This window comes from Phodopus roborovskii, unplaced genomic scaffold, assembly GCF_943737965.1.
Source record: "Phodopus roborovskii unplaced genomic scaffold, PHOROB, whole genome shotgun sequence".
NCBI classification, from domain to species: Eukaryota; Metazoa; Chordata; class Mammalia; order Rodentia; family Cricetidae; genus Phodopus; species Phodopus roborovskii.
This window is the reverse complement of record NW_026126682.1, coordinates 4,524,211-4,547,188: the sequence shown is the minus strand read 5'-3', so window position 1 is coordinate 4,547,188 and position 22,978 is coordinate 4,524,211. Positions and strand designations below refer to the sequence as shown.

At 37.8% G+C, this 22,978-nt stretch overlaps 1 protein-coding gene across 2 annotated transcripts in view; it reads right to left on the bottom strand.

The window, feature by feature from the left end:
• Positions 1-1,505: 1,505 nt before the first annotated feature.
• Positions 1,506-22,978, bottom strand: part of Dbf4 (DBF4 zinc finger) — a 38,913-nt gene continuing 17,440 nt past the window's right edge. The window contains exons 3-12 of one of the 2 annotated variants that reach the window (XM_051174570.1): positions 22,490-22,669; positions 21,080-21,130; positions 19,782-19,851; positions 19,524-19,600; positions 11,074-11,110; positions 9,926-9,968; positions 6,867-6,995; positions 6,361-6,475; positions 4,316-4,440; positions 1,506-2,668 (exon numbers count right to left, since the gene is read on the bottom strand). In XM_051174570.1, the coding sequence (XP_051030527.1) occupies positions 1,699-2,668; positions 4,316-4,440; positions 6,361-6,475; positions 6,867-6,995; positions 9,926-9,968; positions 11,074-11,110; positions 19,524-19,600; positions 19,782-19,851; positions 21,080-21,130; positions 22,490-22,669 (1,797 nt within the window). In that variant the 3' untranslated portion in view covers positions 1,506-1,698. Of the gene's footprint in view, positions 2,669-4,315; positions 4,441-6,360; positions 6,476-6,866; positions 6,996-9,925; positions 9,972-11,073; positions 11,111-19,523; positions 19,601-19,781; positions 19,852-21,079; positions 21,131-22,489; positions 22,670-22,978 lie in introns of both variants that reach the window. The other variant, XM_051174569.1, reaches the window with a different exon arrangement.

Below are 22,978 nucleotides of genomic sequence, written 5' to 3'. Positions count from 1 at the left end.
TGCACAGCATTTTCTGGTTTGGTAGGACAAAAACACAGGTCTTCCAAGAGATGCAGAGCCTTTGAATCTCAGATTTTTTTTTTTTTTTTAAACAGAATTGCCAACAGGCTGCAGCCTGAGTCAATGGGCCACTGGTAGGCTGGTAACTGTGGAGTTGCAATTGCTTACTGAAATAGCAGTAAATTAAGGCACAGGCACTGTGCAGAAGATTAAAAACAACACATTGTAGTTCACACGTAGTCAAATTAAAATTTAAAACTACTGAAGCAGTCAGCTTTTATTAAATATAACTAAGGAAAATAATACAAAACCACTTGGAGACATATTAAGGTAAGAAAGACTACATATAATTTTCCAGGTTTCTAGATTTTTAAATTCCCAAGTTAACTCTGTGGCATGGTCCTTTAAAATTAAGAGTAACAGGCTCTTCAATTCACAATGGTACTTTTTTCCTTTCTTGGAGGGGGTGGGGGGGGGGGAAGAGTTCAAGGCAGGGTTTCTCTGTAGCTTTTGAGCCTGTCCTGGAACTGGCTCTATACACCAGGCTGGCCTTAAACTCACAGAGGTCCTCTTGTCTCTGCCTCCCGGGTGCTGGGATTAAAGGCGTGCGCCACCACTGCCTGGCAGTGGTACTTTTTCTTTACCTCAGAAGTTGTTCGGCATTTTGGCTTAGTTGCCAAAAAAGTAATACTCCTGAACCAGGTAGACAGCTTAGCCTGCCACCAAACCTGACAACCAGTTTGCTTTCTGGGACCCAAATGGTAGTAAAGAATTGTTTTCAATGGTTGCTCTCTGAGCTCCACAAACTTTCCATGGCCTGTGAATCCCCCACCCCCATAAATGTAACAAAAATTTAAGTGATACTGATAACCAGTTTGTTATATTTATGCAGTAGTTAATAGCACCATCCTTTGTACCATGAAAGATTGTTTAGTGGTAAATACTTCACACCTATATAATAAATATATGTAAAGCTAAGATGAAATTCACCTTACATTTTCCCTGTTCTAAGTTATTTTATAGCCACGTAGCAGATCATGTTATTCCTCCAAAGCTTTTCAAAATAATACCAGCACTTCATCATTTATCACTGAATACCAAACAAGAAGTCATTTTTGAAGAAATTATTCTTAACTTATAACATTCTATATTCTGTGTAGTATCCTGGTTTCAGTTCTCCTTTATAATTTTGATCCCTACAATCACCTCAGCATGCACTGTCAGGAGCCTGGTAGAATCTAGCTGGGTCAGTGTCTATATTCAATATTTCCAGCATCCTCAACTAACATTTTTTTCCTTCCTACCTGAAATATTTTTAGGCAATAACATGTTAATCATGGAAATCTGAGCTAATAGGCAATGGGTAATAGCTTACAATGTACAGTGTTTAGTTTTTGATATGTTTAAAATCTCACTTGAAATTACCTTCAGTGATAAAGCAAATGATACTCATTACAACTCTTGGGAAACATGACATAGTATGTAAAATAAATCATAAGATTTTATTGTATACTTGTAACAGCTACTCAATTCTGTAAAAATTTATAAACATCATCTTAATATTTACATATGGTTCCATCAAGAAAGCTGGCAAAGACAACAAAACCAAAACAAAATAAAAGCTCAGAACTCCTAAGATTTTATATGTATTTATAAAAACTTCAAAAACAAATGGTCACTTCTGAAAAACATTAAATACTAAAATCCAACGAATGTAGAAGCTGAAGGGGAAGAGAAAAATGTTGACAGCAGACTACTTGAATTTTCCTCCTCCCAAACATCTAAAACATCACATATCCCACTGTTCTCAGTGTAGCTTGTAAAGCCCAAAAATTCTGATTTCTCCCCACTTGTTTGAAAGAGGTCCAGCAGAGACTGTACTGGTGACCCACAAGTTCTGTCTTCACACATAGGGAGAAACTCAGTTCGTTTTTTATCCAATTCAACACTTGGGTCCACATTTTTTTTCTTCTGTCCTAATAATATTCTCACTTTCCGCTGGATCCTACCACAAGGCAAGTTATCCCTATTCTCCGTGTCACATTCTTCAGGTTCCTGAGGACCACAGGACGGAGGTCCGGCCTTCATCGTTAGCTGTTCTTTTGATGTATTTAATGGCACCAGGTCAGAATCACGACCAAACACAAAATGAAGGTCCTTTTCCTGTAAATCTTTTGCTGCTGAAGAATGTGTAGCATCTGTTATTAATTTTGGTTGGAGTGGATGGTTTTCTGTACCAAGATTAGAAACTTGTACACACGACTGTGGCACACCTGGAGAGTCACCCACCTTCTGTTCTGAATCATTTCTATTAATAATTAGTGTGTGCTCAGAAGCATCAAGAATCCTTTCCTGTTCATTTTTACATGGAGGTAGCTGTGTAAAACTCCGTCTTATGTCAGGCTCGCTGGCATTTAACAAGCTCACTGTTTTCTCATCACGCATTTTCAACCCAGCTGAAGAGTAGGACATGGGTTCCGAAGCAAATACAAGCCTTTGTTCAGGTTTCTGGGTTTCTGCACACTGAAAATTTTGCTTAAGCAGTTGCTCGTTACTTTCTCCCATGTCCCTCTGGAGAATGGGCTCCAACTGTATCTTCTCCTCTGGTTCAGTGTTTTTCAGGACATTTGCAGAAACAGAAGAAAAGGAGCCAATGCTGTATTTTATTCTTTATAAAGAAAAACAAAAAATTAAGTTAGAAGTTAGTCAAACTCTGTTTAAGAAACTGATTTAAGATATGCCAACATATAGAAAGCTTAACATTTACTTCAGGTGCACTAAATGTAAAACTCAAAACTCCCGTGTAGCCACTTCCTTTCCACATCCTTCTCCCTCTCTGAGATCACCAACATCCGGAACTTGGAAATGACATGAATCACATAGCCAATGGGAGACAACAGGAACTGAATCTGATCCTGACTTTGTTATCCTGAGAAAGTCAGCACTTCAATGCTTTAGTTTCTATTAATGTACATTTTTCTAGTTGTTTTTTAATCAACAGAAAATATTTACTGGAAACTGAAAACAGAAACATGGCCTTTCCATTTATATTTAAAATATTTTATATCAAAGTAAACTACATATTTGTATTTCTAAAGGTAAAACAAAGTAGTCCTTCAATTTCACAGAAATATTTGAATCAAAATTCTTCTTCACATATAATCTTGGAATACTTGGAATACTATTTTCTCTTAAACAACCCCATTATGTACAAATAAATGAATGAGAAGTTAACTGGTCACCAGTTGCACTCTGCACTATCTATCACAAAAAACAGTGAGCAGTGTACCATTCACCTGTCTCTACAACCAGAATTGTTTCCTCTATTTATAAATGTTCACTCTTTAAGTTCCTTTTTGTGCCTCATCCATGAGACCCTACGTTTGACCCCTAAAAAGCAAAGCAAAGCCAAAATGGGGACTAAAGTTTCTTTCAACAAATGGATGACAACACTAGTCCAACTGTAATTTCAGAGATATTCATGAACTGACAAAAAAAAAAAAAAAAAAAAAAGTACTGATAAAATGACTAGAGAACGACTAGTTTAAAAACTAAAGTTTTAAGTTAGCCCCACACGACCACATCAGTAAATCAGCCATGAAGCTTCAGCAGAGTACTACAGGAGTCCAGGATCTAAAGATGGAACACTTCTGCTTACTCTTTGGAGGCTGGATTTAGTATCACATCTCCAATCTTTATGCCTTCAGGTTAGGATAAAAATAGATAAATGAATTATCATCTCTACAGTTCATACATATGAAAGCATTTCTAAAATTTTATGAGAAATATCTAATTAGGACCCAAATTGTCAGTATGTAGTTACTGGAAACAAAACAGCACTGTATTCACATTTCAAAATTCTGCCAAAGTCCTTGTTAGTAATCAACATTTTCAAGTAAGTTTCATGGTTTGACACCAGAGGTTGAAAATGTCATCTACTGCTCATATCTGGTCTTCACTTTAGTTTCCTAACTAATGTTTGGCTGAAATACAGCTATGTTCAGTAACAAAGCTCAACAGAGACCACTGAGCTCTTTCAGTTCACAAAACCTAAAATATTAACTTTATACTGACCTTAAATAGAAAAAATTGTGAACTCCCTTTCAAAACCAAGTCAGAGGGAGACTAAGTACCTCTGGTGTCAGGGAAAAAGAAGGGAAGAAGGTATTAGTTTTAAACCATTTTTATGTCATGTTAAAAAAAAAAAAAAAAAACCAACTATATTCCTTCTAAGAGCAGGTGAACTTTAGAATAAGTTTTAATTTATACATAAAATAGCTTAACAACCCAAGTAGAACTTTGGCAAATTAATTACCTTTTCTTTTTAGGTGTGTCTCTTTCATATTCCACAAAATCAAAAACTAACTTAGATACAATATCATCAACAACTTGATACTGGTTACTCTGTGCAAAGTTTTGGTGTTTCTCACTCAGAAGGTGCTAAAACAAAACAAAAAGCATCATAAAAATAATTCTATCAATTAAACAAAAAATTCCAAACCAAATAAACAATCTTTCATTATATATGTCAGTATCAATTTTGTGTGCATATATTTCTCTCTCTCATATATACATACATATATCCCACATCTCAAACTGACATCAAACACAGTAAGAACTTCATTCACAGGCACTGTGACTCACTCTGTAATCACTGCACACAAACTAAATAAGGACAACATCAATAAGCATGCCAAGATAGAAGGCAGAAATTTCTACCTACAACTCAAGAAAAGCAGACAAGCATGCCCAACAGCAATCAGCCTGTTTGCCCCAGCCTGTATATCATCATGCCTAGGGTTTTTTTTTTTAAAAAAAACATTTTAAAATTTATTTTTAGTTTATTTTTCTTATTTTACCTATCAACCCCACGCCCCTCTCCCTCTCATGCCCCCGACCACCCTGCCCCGCCCCCCTCCACTTGTAGGATGATGCCCTCTAGGAGGGATCATCTAAATCTGTCAAATCATTTGGAGTATGGACTAGGCCCTCCCCCATAGGGAATGTGCTCCCAAAGTCCTTGTGTGCACCAGGGATACATCTTGGTTCCACTTTCAGAGGTCCCTTAGACTGCCCAGGCCTTCTAACGGAGACCCATGTTAAGGGGGTCTGAGTTGGTTCAATGCTGGATTCCCAGCTATCAGTTTGGGGGCCATTAACTCTTCCTTGTTCAGGTCAGCTGTCTCTGTAGCCTTGTCCTCTCTCTCTGCAACTGGATTACAGTTTGGCTCAATGTTTAGTTGTGGGTGTCTGCTTCTTTTTCCATCAGCTACTAGATGAGGGCTCCATGATGGTGGATAAGTTAGTCATTGATCTCATTATCAGAGAAGGGCATTTATGGTAGCCTTTCCACTGTTACTCAAATTTCCTGAATATCACATTAGGACCTCAAAGATTAATAAAAACAAACACTCTAGATTATGCTGGTCTCCCAATGACAACTAATGTAACTTTCTTTTTTTAACAGAGAAGGAACAGGAAACTATGAAATACATTAGCTTTAGAGTCAATTCAATTTTAAACTAAATGTATTTTCTCTTTTACTATGTAAGCAAAAACAAACTCTAATTTGAAAGATGAAGCCAGAGTCACTTTATGAATCAGTATTTTCAGGCTGAATTCTCTAAATTTGCAAAAACAAAACAAACAAACAAAAAAACCAAAACAAAAAAAAAAAACCAAAATCCTCACACACACACACACACACTTGAATATGGGTCTTGTTATGTTGTGCTAGAAATTATGCATTCAAATATTTATCTTGCCTCAACTTCCCGAGTATTTGAAACTAAAAATGTAATTTGTGTACCACTAGATCTGTCTTCTCTTTTAAAAGTTAAGTATTCAAATACTAACTTGCTAAGATTAATAATCACTTGCTATGCACTAAACTCTAAGGGTACACAGATTCCCAGTGATTCCAAAGTTCTTATTTATCAGAGAACAAACTCCAACAGTCCCCATCTCTAAAAACTAGCATCATCTAATATGCTCTTGTCTTTTCCAATTGCTCAGACCAAAATACAGCAACTTTTCACTTATCCATACCCCTCAATTTAGAATCCTAAATCCTCTTAGTCTCATCCTTGAAGTGTTTCAACATCCTGGCTGAGCCTCATGAAGTCCCATGCTGCTTGGTATATGCCATCGTAGCACTTCAGGGTGTTTTCCTGGCCGGTTTCAGTCATATCACTAAATGTGGTTACCTAGCTTTTCTGTAGTTCTACTTAAGACACCACTTAGAATACACTTATAATTGTCATGCTGCAAACTACAATCAGAACAATAAAGTAAGATTTAAAGATAAAACTGCATGTAGGCTTTCAGAAAGACCAATCCCAAGGGTAAAATGACATTTACAGTGTCAAGATCTTCATATTTCTGTAAGCAACATTCACAGTATCCTTTTTTTCTCTTTTCCTTCAACTGTAGTTGAACTGGGGCTCCACCACATTTATCACCATCCGTATAAATTCTAGTGACAAAAAAAGTAACAAAATTAATTGCTAAACTCAATGGATAATTTAAAAATGTATTTTCTTAAAACTACCATATGCACAATCTGCTATAATCACAGACTTGTAAGAGCAAATATTTTTAACCACATTTCAAGAAATAAAAACAAAATGTAATTCAGCGAAGAACAGTTCAAATAGTCAAGAGAAACAGATTTCATTATTTGAGCTTCACTCTCAAATCTCAAACTTCTAAACAATGCACTTAGATTCAGACTAAACACAGCACAGAGGCATTAAAATATACACAGGAAAAACAAGCACACATACCATTACCATAGCACAAAATATGATAACATATCCCAAATATTCATGAAGAAAACAAAAGACATTCCTTCTAAAAATACTAACCTGGGTTTAGGCTGAGCTTGCTTGTGGACGCTGGATGGCTTCTCTATGTCAAATGGACTGCAAGGCTTGTGTGTAGAGTAGTTTATAGAAGGCATACTGGTCAGCTGAAGGTAGAATGGCCTGTAAGACCTAAAGGAATAGAGACACATATGCGAATTTCTCCAGAATGAAAGGAAAGTTTAAAATTTTTGTATTTCAAAATCATGTAATGCACCTCAATCAGAAATAAACAACAGAGACTTGGTAGGGGTCACTTTCCTTTTAAAGAACCAATCTGTAGACCTGTATGTCCCATCCCGTGTTATGTCCCGTCGTTCCCCCCCCCCCCCGGATCTCTGTGTAGCCCTGGCTCTCTTGGAATTCAACAAGGCTGGCCTCAAACTCACAGAAATCTGCAATCTGCCTGTTTCTGCTACCACTGCCTGGCTTTGTAGGCCTGCTCCTTTAACATTTAAAAAACACTTTAAAATTGAAAATAACTTTTTTTGTACAATATTCTGATCAGTTTCCCCTCCCTCAACTTCTCCTAGATCCTCGACACTGAAAAAATACCATTTAAAACATACTAAAACACATCTACCACCTTAACAATTTGAAACTATAATTTAAGCACATTTAAGCCTTACGTTATAGAATCACCAAGCCTTGGTTTTTTAACCTTGCGAATGCTGCGGCCCTTTAATACGATTCCTCATGTTGTGGTGACCCCAAACCATGAAATTATTTTTGTTTTTGCTACATAACCTTGATTTTGCTATTGTTATGAATTGTAATGTAAACATCCATCTTGATCACCCCTGTGAAAGGGTCATTTGACACCCCTCAAGGGGTCACTGCCACTCACAAGTTGAGAACCACTCACTGCTGTAGATACTATTTGAAACTCTAAGGTTTAGTTACATTAAGCATTAAATTGTGAATTCACTAGCCATCCTCTATAGTTCTTACGTTGCAAAAACCAGAACCCTACTCAATGAACAATAACCATTTCCCTCTAGCACTTTGCAACCATCAGTGACTGAATTTGAATATTCTGGATGCTCTATGTATTCTTAGGATGATGTCTGGAAGGCTCATCTGTGTTGTGGCATGTAAGAATTTCAACCTCTTTAATACGTTCTACTGTCAAATATATAGACATCTATCTTCCACAGCTCATTTACCCATACTACGGTAATGGACTCGGGTTGCTTACACCTTTTGGCTATTTCTATGTTTCTTAGATACACATGGAACTATCCTAATGGAACTAATGAAGTTTCTCTGTGATTTGGATTTGTATTTCTGTACTATAATTTTTTCCTTTTGAGCTACACTGATGATTTTTGTAGTCTGGATACTGACTCCATACTACTAAATATATGACTTGCTTTCTTCCATTTATTGGGTTAATCTTTATATTGCTGTCGTGGTTAGGGTTTCTATTGCTACGACAAAATGATGAAAAAAAAAACTTTCAGAGGAAAGGGTTTATTTCTGCCTACGTGTTCTAATATCACAGGCCACCATGAAGAGAAGGCAGAGCTGAAACCCAAGGAAGGAACCTGGCAGCAAAATCTGAAGTAGAAGTCATGAAGGAACACTGCTTACAGGCTTGCTGCCTATGGCTTGAGAAGCTTGCTTATTTTCTTTTACAATTATAATTATTATTTTAGTTTTTCGAGATAGGTCTCACTCTGTAGCTCTGGCTGTCCTGGAACTAGTTCTGCAGACCAGACTGGCCTCAAGCTCAGAGATCTGCTTGCCTCTGCCTCCCTAGTGCTGAGATCAAAGGCGTGCACCACAACTGCCCAACTTTATTATTTTTAATCTATTTAATTTTCATTTATTTGTATGTGTATAGATGTTTGTCTAAATATGTATCTGTGCATCATATGTACGCAGTGCCCACAAAGCCCAGCAAAATGCATCAGAACCCTGAGACTAGAGCTACAGACAAGTGTTAGCCGCCCTGTGGGTGCCGGGAATTGAACTTTGGTCCTCTGGAGGATCAGCCAGTGCTAGTAACCAGAGCCACCTCTCCAGCCTCAAGCCTGTTTTATAAACTCTAGGACCACATGCCAAGGTGGAACTACCCACAATATTAAATCTTCTAGTGCAGCCTATGATTATAAGATGTCTGACCCATTTTGTGACAAAAATCTCCCTATGCTGATTAGGATGGACTAGAACTTCAGACCCTCCTGAAGTTACAGGCATGTTACCATCAAACTTTGGCGAGGCCCAATTTTATTTTTGGTTGTGAGCCTAGCTTTTAACAGCTGAGCCATCTCTCCAGCCCCAGGCCTAATTTTAAACTGCACCTTTTTTTTTTTTCACAATAATACACTTAAAATTTTTATGTGTCTAAAATATTTTATTACTTATTTATGTATGCATGTATGCGAGTGCCATGGATACCAGATCCCCTAGCACTGGAGTTACAGGTGACTATGAGCCATTCAATAAGCATGCAGGGAATTAAACTCATGTTATCTGGAAGAACAGCCAGCACTGTTAACCACTCAGCCATCTCTCCAGCCCCATACCACACTTTAAAAAAGAAGCTTTCAACGCTTTAGTCACTTCAGTGAACACCCAAGAGAATTAGCTAACTCGGCCAAAGAAGTAGCCAGAGAGCTAAGAGAAAGTAATCTAACTTTTCCAAACTTACCTCTGTTTATTGATTTCATTAAGATTATCTTAGAAAACCTAAGAGTTTGAAAAGCTATTATGGTAGATGTCATATTTAGGTTCAATACTTCCAAGTACTATCTATAATTTCCCCCCACAATTATAGGGGAAATTTTAGTAATTGTTCAAGCTAATATAATGAATTTAGCCAGACTGATTATTTAAAATACTAAAAAATGAAATGATTTTATGATTAGTCTAAAGCAGATATTCTAAATTTAAATCTGTAATAGGATGAAACTAAATTCAGTCCTTGAACATAAGTGAATTAAGCTATATCATCACTGTCATATAAAGGACATAAACATATTAATGGAAATAAGTCTAATCAGATTTTTCTCTGTAATAGCAACTCAACTTCTTACACATTAGGCATTGACACTTACCGGTTCACATCTTCAACCTTTAAAAAAGGCTTTTTGAGTCTCCCTGCTTGAGAAGAGAATACCATTAGATACTTGCAGATGATACTTAAAAGACTCTACAATGGGTAAAATTACCCTGGAAATTATTTTATATCCATAGAGTTGAAAGGTGTAGGCCGCTGGTAAAATAGTTTCCAACAACACCATCCCACATACCCAATCTACCATACTTTGAGAATTTGTTTTGTTTTGTGAGACAGAATCTCTCTACTGCAGTTCAGGCTGGGCAGGCACTTCTCATACTCAAGCCTCAGTCTCCACACTGTTGGGATTAGACATGAGCCATCAGAACCAGTCAAATATTCTTAAAACTGAATGGCGTTGGTATTTTCACACTGTAAAACTATCTCAAAGCCGTGTTTCATGTTCATCACAGTAAACAGGTTTGAATAGAACCCATTTTTTGTTTTTGAAAGCTGGAGAGTTCAGCAGTGGAGATCTTATAATACTCCTAGAGGACCAGAGAAATTCAGTTCCCTGTACCTTTATCAAGTGAGTCTCACAATTGCCTGTAACCCCAGTTCCAAGGGACACAACAACCTCTTCTGACTTCTTTGGGTACCTGTACTAATGTACACATATCCCCTTCCCACAAACATAATAAAATACATATCTTTAAAAAAAACTATTAACATCTGGGCTGTGGTGGAACACACCTTTAGTCCCTGCATTCCAGAAGCAGAGGCAGGTGAATCTCTATAAAATCAAGGCCAGCCTGGTTTACAGAGAGTTATAGAATAGCCAGAGCTGTTACACAGAGAAACTCTGTCTCAAAACACAAAACAAAACAAAAAACCCCAACAACAACAACAACAAAATGAACAAAACAAACAAAAACCTAGTAACATGGGACAGGGTAGTGTGTTAAGTGTCAGACTGTCCATGTTCTAAAAATTCTAAAAGTCCTTGAATAAATCATTTAATGGACAATTTATCTTAGAAAATCTCTGTAAGCGCATATATTTGGCTATCTATGCTGGAGACTGACTCTAGGTCATCACACACCGGGATAAGTGTTCAACCACTGAATTAAGAGTCCTAAGCTTCAATCTTCATATTTTTTTTTCTGCTCTCTAGAAGAAAATTAAACATTGTATCAGAATACTTACTTCTGGCCTTTTGCATTCCAGTACCAGCTTTTTTCCCCTTTAAAAAAAAAAAAAAAAAAACAAAAGAAAGAAAGAAAAGATGCAGTGAAAACACTGGGTTTGAAAACACAGCAGAAGCTGTACAATTTGTTCAGTGACATCAAGAGAAAAACTTCACAGGGAAAACACTGCATCAAAGTGGGTGGTTACTTTACAGAGGGAAAAATCTTCCTTCTTAAAATCAATTCCATCAAATAAAGTGAATAGCACTCAAGAACTAAAGATCTTAATCATCTCTATAGAATTCAGTTCCACTTTACATTCTTCATTGGAGCTTTTGATGCTGGTATTGAACATAGGCCTCACAGTCCTAGCTATATCTTTAGTCCTTGCATTATAGATTAAATTTTAGCCTACACAACATTAGTTAATGAGAAGGTACAGTTAACAGTTTAGACCTATGAGAAACAAACAACTACAATTCACTATTATAATTAAACTCCACATAGCATTCAATAAGCAACTAAGTGGGTATATAAACATTTTTAAGGAGGGAGCAGATAGTGAAGATCAAGTTAAACAAGAACCTTCAGTCATGAAGGTGTTTGAGTGAATGACTCAAAAATTAAACTAACTCCATCTTTCCCACTAGAGAAGTGACAAAAGAGGCACCAGGAACCCACAGAAGTCTCTGAATTTCTTTTCTTCCAGTTGTTCTGAGAGAGCATTCCAGGTATAAATGTAGTATGGGAAATCCCCAATTTCTTACTAGGGGAGCCAGGAAAGGGACCTTTGAACAGAGGATTCAAGGAGCAGGCAGGAGAGGGGCATCCCCAATTCCTTGTGCAAATCTGTGCATGTGTTGGGCAGAACTCAATCTTGCACATGCTATCAATAAATCCAAAGTGCAAGATAGAAAGGACTTTGGAAACGGAACTAAGATTTAAATCACTGCCAAAATCTAAGATTAACCCATATATAGTGTGTATGTGTGTGTATAAGACAACCCCAATGCTGTACACCAGTCTTTGAAAACTGTAACACATTAGAATGACCTTGTAAACACAAAATTAAGACAGAATTTACAGTCTGAATAAAACCTGGATGAATATAGCTCTTAAAACAACAGTAATGCCAGCACAGTGGCATGTACCTTTAATCAGAGCACAAGGGAGGCAAAGGTAGGTGGATTTCTGTGAGTTTCAGGGTAGTTAGAAATATACAGTGAGACCTGTCTTGAGAAAAACAAACAACAAAAATAACAGTAAAAACAAAATCTATTATAATAAATATGGAATCTGCAAAGCACTGGCTATATCTTGTGTGTACTGAAAGCTTACCTGACACATAAAAGTTCAGACACTCATGTACACACACATGCATGCATACTGAACAGAAATTATAGAACTGAAAACTATGGCACTTATGCTAAGTTTCCTATTATATTACATAAAATGACCAAAATTACTAAACTACTTTTGTCTCCATCACTTTTTATGTATTCTACCAACTTTATTTTCTTTATATTCAAGTTGTTTAAGGATTGAATGTTGGAAAAGCAAACCACAAAAGATTGGTGTGAGGAACAAGAGAAAGCAGGAGGAAGTGAAGAGATGCAAATTTCAGGAATGGACAACATTGAGAAAACCAACACAACCGCCTTTAAAGGTATCAAAATGACCCGGGAAACTGTTTATAGTTGTCAGCTGAAAATGAGGAAGGAGCAGAGATCTGCTAAGGATCAAGGAGATAGGTTATGAAGATTTAATAGTAGTTAGGGGTATAAGGTCAAGGGAAGTCCAATGGACAGGAAAAGCCTCTATAGAGAGGCTTCAAAGACAAAAGCAAAAGACTCTAAAGACTGATGGCAGGCGGCCATTAGGACAGCCACAGCATAAACCAATAGTAAAAACCTTACACTCAGGATAACTGGCTAGACTGCACAAGACTTAGAGCACTTCTATTGTTTGGAGCAAATAAAACGTGTATTTGGATTTTTTTACACAATAGGTTAATCTGAGTGTTTTCTGCAGAATAAACAAAAGTATCTCTCAAAAATTGAGGCAACAGGAATCTGAACACATGAGACCACTCATAACTTCCACCTGCCTGGTCTCTGTCCCCCACTGCCGGTCCTCTACTGCAGTTCTGGGCCCCTCCCAGAGATCCACCTATCTCTGCAGGACCACTCTCAGTTCCTGCCAGCAGGGTCCGTGACCCCCATCGCAGGGACTCTTCTAAAGAGGCCTCAGCTGGAGAGCACCAGACCCAGGCTAGAAGTGCCTACAGGCACCAGGAACATCCTGAGTCCCAGCCTTCGGGATCTTTGACCCCCATTGCCAGTCTTCTGCTGGAGCCTGATCGTTGACCACCATCACCAGGACCCTGCCTGTGGAGAGACCTCCTAGAGAGCTTGGACCACCCAAAGCTACAGACATCGAACCTCCTACTCACCTAAGCCTACTGGGGAAGTGCCATAGAGAGGGAGAGACCGCACAAACACCTACTGGAAGAAGCTATGGGAAGACGGAAATACAAAAAAACATCTAACAACAGAAAGACAACCATGACCCCACCAGAATATAGGGACTCTACACCAACTAGACTGGAACACAACAAGCAGATGAAGCAGAAGGGAACGACTTAAAATTATCGTAATAAAAATGATAAAGGCCCACAAAGAAGATGTGAGACAATCCATTAAAGAAATGGAAGTAAAAATAAAAAAGTGGAAGAAATGAACAAATTTCTTAAGGAAAGTACAGAAAGCCAAGTAAAAATGATTAAGCAGATGAAGGAAACGGTTCAAGAATAGAAAACTGAAATAGAGAAAATAAAGACAACACAAACTGATAGAATGCTGGAAATAGAAAAACTGGGCAAACGATAGGGAGCTACAGATGCAAGCATAACTAACAGAATTCAAGATATTGAACAGAGAATTACAGGCACGGAAGATAAACTATAGAGGAAATAGATTAATCGACCAAAGAAAATGGTAAATCCAACAAATCCTTAACACAAAACATCCAGGAAATGTGGGTCAAAGTGAAAAGGCAAAACTCAAGAATAATAGGCATAGAGGAAGGTGAGGAAGCCCAGCTCAAAGGTGCCAAAAACATATTCAACATAATCATCGAGGAAAACTTTCCCAAACTGAAGAAGGACGTGTCCATGAAAGTACAAGAAGCATACCGAACACCAAATAGGATGGACCAAAGAAAAAAGACCCCTCAACATATAATAATCAAAATAGCTAACACAGAGAATAAAGAAAGAATATTAAGAGCAGCGAAGGAAAAAGGGAGACCTATCAAATTTACACCTGACTTCTCCATGGAAACCCTCAAGGCCAGAAGGTCCTGGATAATGTTCTACAAGTACTAAGAGTCCACGGCTGCCAGACCAGGCTACTATACCCAGCAAAACTCTCAATCACTATAGATGGAGAAAACAAGATATTTAATGACAAAGCCAGATTTTCCCAATATGTACCTACAAATCCAGCCCTACAGAAAGTTTTGGAAGGAAAACTCCAACCCAAGGAAGGTAACTACGCCCACAAAAATGTAGGCAACAGATAATCTCACTACACCAGAAACCAAGGGTAAAACGGGACAAATATATTTACAATACCACTGCCAACAACAAACCTAAATCAAACAAGCATCAACAATCAATGGTCCTTACTCACCCTCAACATTAATGGTCTTAACTCACCTATAAAAAGACACAGGCTAACAGAACGGATAAAAAGACAGAATCCATCCTTCTGCTGCATACAAGAAACACATCTAAGCTTCAAAGATAGGCATTATCTCAGGGTAAAGGGTTGGGAAAAGATCTGCCAATCAAATGGAACCAAGAAAAAAGCAGGTGTGCCTATCCTAATATCTACCAAGTTAGACTTCAAAACAAAATTATTCAAAGGAGATGAAAACGCTCATTTCGCATTCATAGCAGGAGAAATCCATCAACACAAAGTCTCAGTTCTGAACATCTATGCCCCAAATACAAAGGCACTCACATTCGTAAAAGAAATGCTGCTAAAACTCTAAAACCTCACACACTTATAGTGGGAGACTTCAACACACCACTCTCACCACTAGACAGGACCACCAATCAGAAACTCAACAAAGAAACAAAAGAATTAACAGAAGTTATGTCTCAACTGGGGTTAACAGACATCTATAGAACATTCCATCCAAAGACAAAAGAATATACCTTCTTCTCTGCTCCACATGGAACCTTCTCTAAAATCGACCACATACTAAGTGGCATAACAAACCTCAACAGATACAAGAGAATTGGAATAGTCCCCTGAAACGTATCAGACCACCATGCTTTAAAATTGGAATTCAACAAAACAAATTGCAGAAAGCCTACAAACTCATGAAAACTGAACAATATGCAATTGGACCACACCTGGGTCAAAGAAGAAATAAAAAATTTAAGGACTTTCTAAAATTCAACAAGAAAGAGGACACAACATACCCGGACTTATGGAACACCTTGAAAGCAGTGCTATGAGGGAAGTTCATTTCACTAAGTGCCCATATGAAGAAAACAGAGGATAGTCACTTTAGTGAATTAAAAGCACAACTGAAAGCCTCAGAACAAAAAGAAGCAAACTCACCCCGGAGGAATAGAGGCCAGAAAATAATCAATTTGAGGGCTGAAATCAAAATAGAAACCAGGAAAACAATAACCTGTATTCCACACAAATTTCTGGATAACTATCACTTAACAAAATCAAAACAAGAACAGACAAACAACTTAAATAGACCTATAACCCTCAATGAAATAGAAGCAGTCATTGAAATCCTTCCAACCAAAAAGCCCAGGACAGATGGCTTCAGTGCAGAATTCTACCAGAAATTCAAGGAAGAACTAATAGCAATACTCCTCAAATTGTTCCACATAATAGAAACAGAAGGTTCATTGCCAAACTCTTTCTACGAGGCCACAATAACCGTGGTACCCAAGCCTCACAAAGACACATCTAAGTAAGAAAACTACACACAAATATCCCTGATGAAAATCGATGCAAAACACTCAATAACATAACTGTCAAACCGAATCCAAGAATACATCAGAAAAATCACCCACCATGACCATGTAGGCTTCATCCCTGGAATGCAGGGATGGTTTAACATAAGAAAATCTACCAACGTGATCCACCATATAAACAAACAGAAAAAGAAAAACCATATGATTATCTCCCTAGAAGCTGAAAAAGCCTTCAACAAAATTCAACACCCTTTCATGATAAAGGTCTTGGAGAGATCAGGGATAACAGGAACATACCTAAACATAATAAGAGCAATATACAGCAAACCAACTGCCAACATCAAACTGAATGGAGAGAAACTTAAGCCAATTCCTCTAAAATCAAGAACAAGACAAGGCTGTCCTCTCTCTCCATATCTCTTTAATATCGTACTAGAAGTTCTAGCTAATGCTATAAGACAACAAAAGGAGATCAAAAGGATCCAAATTGGAAAGGAAGAATTCAAACTGTCTCTATTTGCAGATGATATGATAGTTTACATAAGCGACCCAATAAACTCTACCAGGGAACTCCTATAGCTGACAAACACCTTCAGCAAACTAGCAGGATACAAGATAAACTCAAAATAATCAGTAGCCCTACTTTATTCAGATGACAAAGGGGCAGAGAAAGAAATCAGAGAAACATCACCCTTTACAATAGCCACAAGCAACATAAAGTATCTTGGTGTAACGCTTAGGAAAACAAGTAAAAGACCTATATAATAAGAACTTTGTGACTCTAAAGAAAGAAATTAAAGAAGATACCAGAAAATGGAAAGATCTCCCATGCTCTTGGATAGGTAGGATAAACATAGTAAAAATGGCAATCTTACAAAAAGCAATCTACAGATTCAATGCAATCCCCATTAAAATCCCACCACAATTCGTCACTGATCTTGAAAGGATAAAAATCAACTTTATATGGAAAAACAAAAGACTCAGGATAGCCAAAACAACCCTATACAATAAAAGAACTTCAGGAAGCATCACCATCCCTGACTTTAAGCTCTACTACAGAGCTATAGTTCTGAAACCAGGCTGGTATTGGCATAAAAATAGACAGGTAGACCAATGGAATCGAATTGAAAGTCCTGATATTAACCCACGCACCTATGAACACCTGATTTTCGACAAAACAGCTAAAATTACACAATGGGGTGAGGACAGCATCTTCAACAAATGGTGCTGGCACAATTGTATGATGGTGTGTAGAAGACTGCAGATAGACCCATGTCTGTCCCCATGCACAAAACTCACGTCCAAATGGATCAAAGACCTCAACATCAATTCAGCCACATTGAACCTCTTAGAAGAGAAAGTAGGAGGTACCCTTGAACAAATTGGTATAGGAGACCGCTTCTTGAACATAACTCCAGGGGCACAGACACTGAAAGAAACAATTAATAAATGGGACCTCTTCAAACTTAGAAGCTTCTGTAAGGCAAAGGACACAGTGGACAAGACCAAACGGCAGCCTACAGACTGGGAAAAGATTTTCACCAATCCTATATCCGACAAAGGGCTGATCTCCAAAATATACAAAGAACTCAAGAAACTAGTCAACAAAACACCAAATAACTATTACAAATGGGGTACAGAACTGAAGAAAGAATTCTCAATAGAGGAAATCAAAAAGGCTGAAAGACACTTAAGAAAATGCTCCACATCCTTAGCTATCAGGGAAATGCAAATCAAAACAACTTTGAGATACCATCTTACCCCTGCCAGAATGGCTAAAATTAGAAACACCAGTGATGACTTATGTTGGAGAGGATGTGGAGAAAGTGGAATGGAACACTCCTCCACTGTTGGTGGGAGGGCAAACTCATACAGCCATTTTGGAGATCAGTATGGCGGTTCCTCAGGAAAATGGGAATTAGTTTACCACAGGACCCAGCAATCCCCCTCTTAGGCATATACCCAAAGGATTCACATCCATGCAACAAAGACATCTGTTCAACTATGTTCATAGCAGCACTATTTGTAATAGCAAGAACCTGGAAGCAACCTAGATGCCCCTCAATTGAGGAATGGTTAATGAAGATGCGGCATATCTACACAATGAAATACTACTCTGCAGAAAAAAATAATGGTATCTTGAAATTCTCAGCCAAGTGGATGGCACTTGAAGAAACCATCCTGAATGAGGTAACCTAGTCACAAAAAGAGGAACACAGTATGTACTCACTCATATATGGATTTTAGACCTAGAGCAAAGGATCACCAGCCTATAATTCACATCACCAGACGAACTAGGATACAAGGTGGATTCTAAGAGATTCATATAAAGTCCCTCACAGATCTGGGAAAGGACAAGTCCCCCAGAGCTCAGGGGAAGTGGGGGGGGGGGGGCAGCGAATGGAGAGAGAGAAGTAGGAGAAAATGAGGGGGAGGAAAGGAAAACATGTGCGGCCAGGAAGATTGAGCCTGGTTAGGAATAGAAGATAGGAAAGACAGAGAGAGAGAGAGAGAGACATACAGAGAGAGAGAGAGAACATAAAAGAGGGAGCCAATATTGGTTTGAAGATAAAATTGAACACAAAGAAAGGTCTAGAGAACTACAAGACTGCCGCCAAATAACAATTTGAGCTTCCATGGAAAGGCTATCATAAATGCCCTTCCCGGAGAGTGAGTTCAACAACTAACTTCTCCATGGAGCCCTCAACTAATGCCTGTTGAAAACAGGATCAAACACCCATACATAAACACTGAGTAGAACTAGAACCCAGAAGGAGGTGGAGAGGACAAGACCATGCGGCAGAAACACATAGAGACAGCTTACCTGAACAAGGAGGAGCTAATGGCCACTAGACTGATAGCTGGGGAGCCAACATGGGACTGACTCAGGCCCCCCTGAATATGGGTCTCAGCCAGAAGGACTGAGCAGTCTAAGAGACTTCAGACAGTGGAGCCAGGATGTATCCCAGGTGCAGAAAAGGACTTTGCAAACATATTCCCCCATGGAGGGATAACTGCCTTATTCTAGAGATAGGAGAGAAGCCCTAGTCCCTACTTCACATGACCTGTCAGATCTACATGACCCCACCTTGATGGCATTGCCCTACATGTGGAATTGGGGTGGAGGGATGTGAAAGGAGGGTGCTCAGGGTACATGTGAGGGGGCAAAGAGGGTAAGAGGGAGGGAGCAAAGGAGAGGGAACTGGGATCAACATGGTTAAAGAAAAAAAAAAAAAGTGGGACCAAAAAGAATGAAAAAATGTACACAATTACCCCAGAAACAATGTTCACTTCATGAATATAAGGTTCAAGTCAAACGATATACAAACATTACATAGGCATACCCATAAAATAGTTTGACCAAGTATGTTTGACTCATTAGGAAATTACTCATAGATATATAAATTAAAAGCCAAGCTATCAATTTTAATAGTACTTTAAAAATGGAGATAACAACATACCGAATCCTTCACAGAAGTACTTGGTTTCTTGAGTGAACATAACTCTTTCTTCTTCTGTTCAATGTAGTACCTAATGTCTTTATTGAAAGAAGGACTGAAGATTAGCAATTTACCTTTGGAGTTAAACAATGATATCTTAAATGGCAGTAAACTTAGGATAAATGTTACCACTGGAGGTACTTCCTAACATCAAAATTTTTACTATGTAAAGGTAAGAACTATGGGACAGACAATAAATATTAGCCATAAAATTCTTACCATCAATATGAAGAATCTTTACTCCCCATGTTAAGGCATTTGATAATATACTATTAGCAGGAATAAAATCCTGTAAAACATCAATGAAAAAAACCAAGTTTACAAATTTATATAAATGTTAATGCCTCTAAAGAGGTAATACATAGTGTCCCTGAAGAATTACAACAGTAATGAGGACCTTGTTTTATATTTTGGCATTCCTTTTTTCTTTTTTCTCAAGATAGGGTGACTCTGTAACTTTTGGAGGCTACCCTGGAACTCTCTCAGTAAAGCAGGCTGGGCTCGAACTCAGAGATCCTCCTACTTCTAGCTCCCGAGTGCTAGGATTAAAAGCGTGCCCTACTACCACATGGCACTATTCTTAAATCAATCCCAATTAATACATTGCTATGTTTTGTCTATGACAATATCTCACTTTGTAGCCCTGGCTTGCCTGGAACTCAGAAGTCTGCCTGCCTCTGCCTCTTAAGGGCTGGGAATAAAGGTGTGCCCATTACAGCTACCTTAACAATTACTGTACAGTCCTAAGACAAACTTTGGGTTTCCATTAATGTTTGAGATGGCCACAAGATGGGGGTGTTTCTCCAGGGAAAGTAACTTCTGCTTCAGATACAATGAGATGATGCCTAAATTTAACCTTGTTAAAAATTTAAAGAGTATCTCCGGAATATGTGCAATTTTAATTAAAAATGCTATGTGTGTGTTGTGTACATGCCAGCTCCAGTTAATTTTTTTATTGCATTTACTTGTTCTACATGTGTTCATGTCCTCGTGCATGTGTGTAGGTGCACACATATTACACTGCACAATTGGAGATCAGAGGGCAATTTGAATGAATTAGTTCTTCTACCATTTAGGTCCTAGGTATCAAACTAAGGTCACTAGTCTTGGCCTTACCCGCTGAGACATCTAGCCAGCCCACAGTTTATTGTTTAATAATAAAATATAGCTGGGTGTGGTGGTACATATCCTATAATGCCAGCACTCGAAAGCAAGCCCTATAACAAATTTGAGGCCGGCCTGAACTACATGAGAATCTGTCTCAGAACAATCAAACAATAAAGAAGCAAAATATGCACTACATTTTCCCCCTCCTTGTCCCTACATGACAGGGGTCTCCTGCCCTGACTGGCTTAGAACTCAAGTAGCTAAAGATGTCCTTAAACCTCTGATCCTTTACCTCCCTAGTGCAATAACAGGAATATGCTGCTATGCCTGGCCAAAGATCTCATGCATGCTAGACCAGCAATGTCCCAACTGAGCTCTAGCTGAAGCCCATACTCTGCGAATTTACTCACATGATCCTTGACAGCTTTTTCAGCTAATAACTTTCCTCTGCTCAAACACACCTGTAAGAAAACAAAGATAACAAACAAACAAGGTTACAGTACTTCATCAGAGAAAGAGTTACAAAGGGGAAATCATTAAAGTAGATAAATTTTGCTTATATAAACAGTTATGAACACAGCAAACATACGGTCAAAAGTGACTTCATTATTCTCTTGGCAAAGACAGATTACTAAAACTTTCCTTTTTCCTCAAGAACAAAAAGAGACCTGAATGAGACCCAAGAGGGTAAATTCTTTAGTAATTTTAAAAAGATTAAAGGTTTTTAAAATAGCTATCATCCCCTGAAATTTTAAATCTACAATTTTCAGGTTAACATTTTAGATTTTATTATTTTCCTTTCTGGTGACACAGTCTAGCAGGCATTCTACAACTGAACTTTATCTCTAGTGTTTCTAAAACCTTAACTTTAGATATGTCTCACTGAGTTGTCCAGACTAGCCTTGAGATTACAATCCTCTTGCTTCACATTCCCAAGAAGCTGGGATAATAGGCCTGGTTTAATTTTGTATTAAAGGAAGATTTAAGAAAAATAATAAGCATACACAATTTGTATAAACTATTTTACTATTTTTATAAACTATTTAATGTATAACTATTTTACTATTTTTATAAACTATTTAAACTAAGACAGAATGGAAAGTAGCTGAAAGGCTTGTTGCCAGTACATGACTGTCTCACCAAACAGCACTAATACTCAAGCCTGCTTCCTTTTCTTAAGTTATCTCCATTGCAACTCATGTTTACTCTTTTTCTGTATTTAAACTGCTTTTCATATGGCTACCACTGATAAGGAAGGTATGTCTTAAATAGCAACATAACAATTTAGATATATATCATGCCTAACTTGCAGATTGTGTGAAACAGGCAGTAAGCTCAAAGTGAGCAGTTAGCTTTTCTGTATTTTGAAATTTTTTAAAGTTTTTATTTTTCTTTCATAAGAATGACTGGATATTAACTTTCATTGTAAATTATTTTAAAAACAAAAGCTACCCTCTAAAGTACATACTTTAAGAATCAAGTTTCAACCTTACTACACTGTATTATTAGGGAAAAATAATCATCTTTCGAAAAGACAGCCAATGTTAATAGTGAGAAAGCCATAGAGCTTTGAATTTATAACCATTCCATATACATGCTATAAGCTTGCTATTGAAAGCCCAGAGTCAGGTATGAGGGCAAACATCTATAACCCCCATATTTTGGGAGGCAGAGGGAGGAAGGCTCAATTTTGAGGTCAGTCTGGGCTACATATGGAGTTCCAGACCAGCCTGAGAGGGCTACATAGGTGATCTTGTCTCAAACAAGAAAACCATGAGATCTACTTTCCTGTAGTCTCAAAGTATTTATAGCACACTTACTCTATCAGGAGACTTAAAGGAACTTCCATCATGGCTGGGATGAGGTGAGGTGGTTTCTGCAGTATATGCAGATTCTGGACTTGGCACAGGAGAAACTCGACTCAGTGTTTGCGCATACTTTGCTTCCTTTTTATTTGAAACAAGGTAACTGATATCTTTGCTGAGAAATTCTTCAACTCGCTAGGAGAAGAAAAGTATTTTTAATAGAAACTCTAAAAGCTATTTAAAAACATCACACAAATTACATTTTGATGTAATGTAGTTTCTTACAAATTGGTACTTCCAGTAGTTCTGGGGAAGTATAACAGTAGTTCTATTAACAATATAATAATGTCATGTGCTAAATACTATTCTGAAGTATTTTATCCTAATTAATGTATTTCATGTATTCCCATAGTAGTTACCTATGCATTCTGGAGATGAAAATTGAAGTGACTTGTGGTAGTCATATCAACAAAGTTCCCTAGAGATGAACTGTTTGTACCTGTA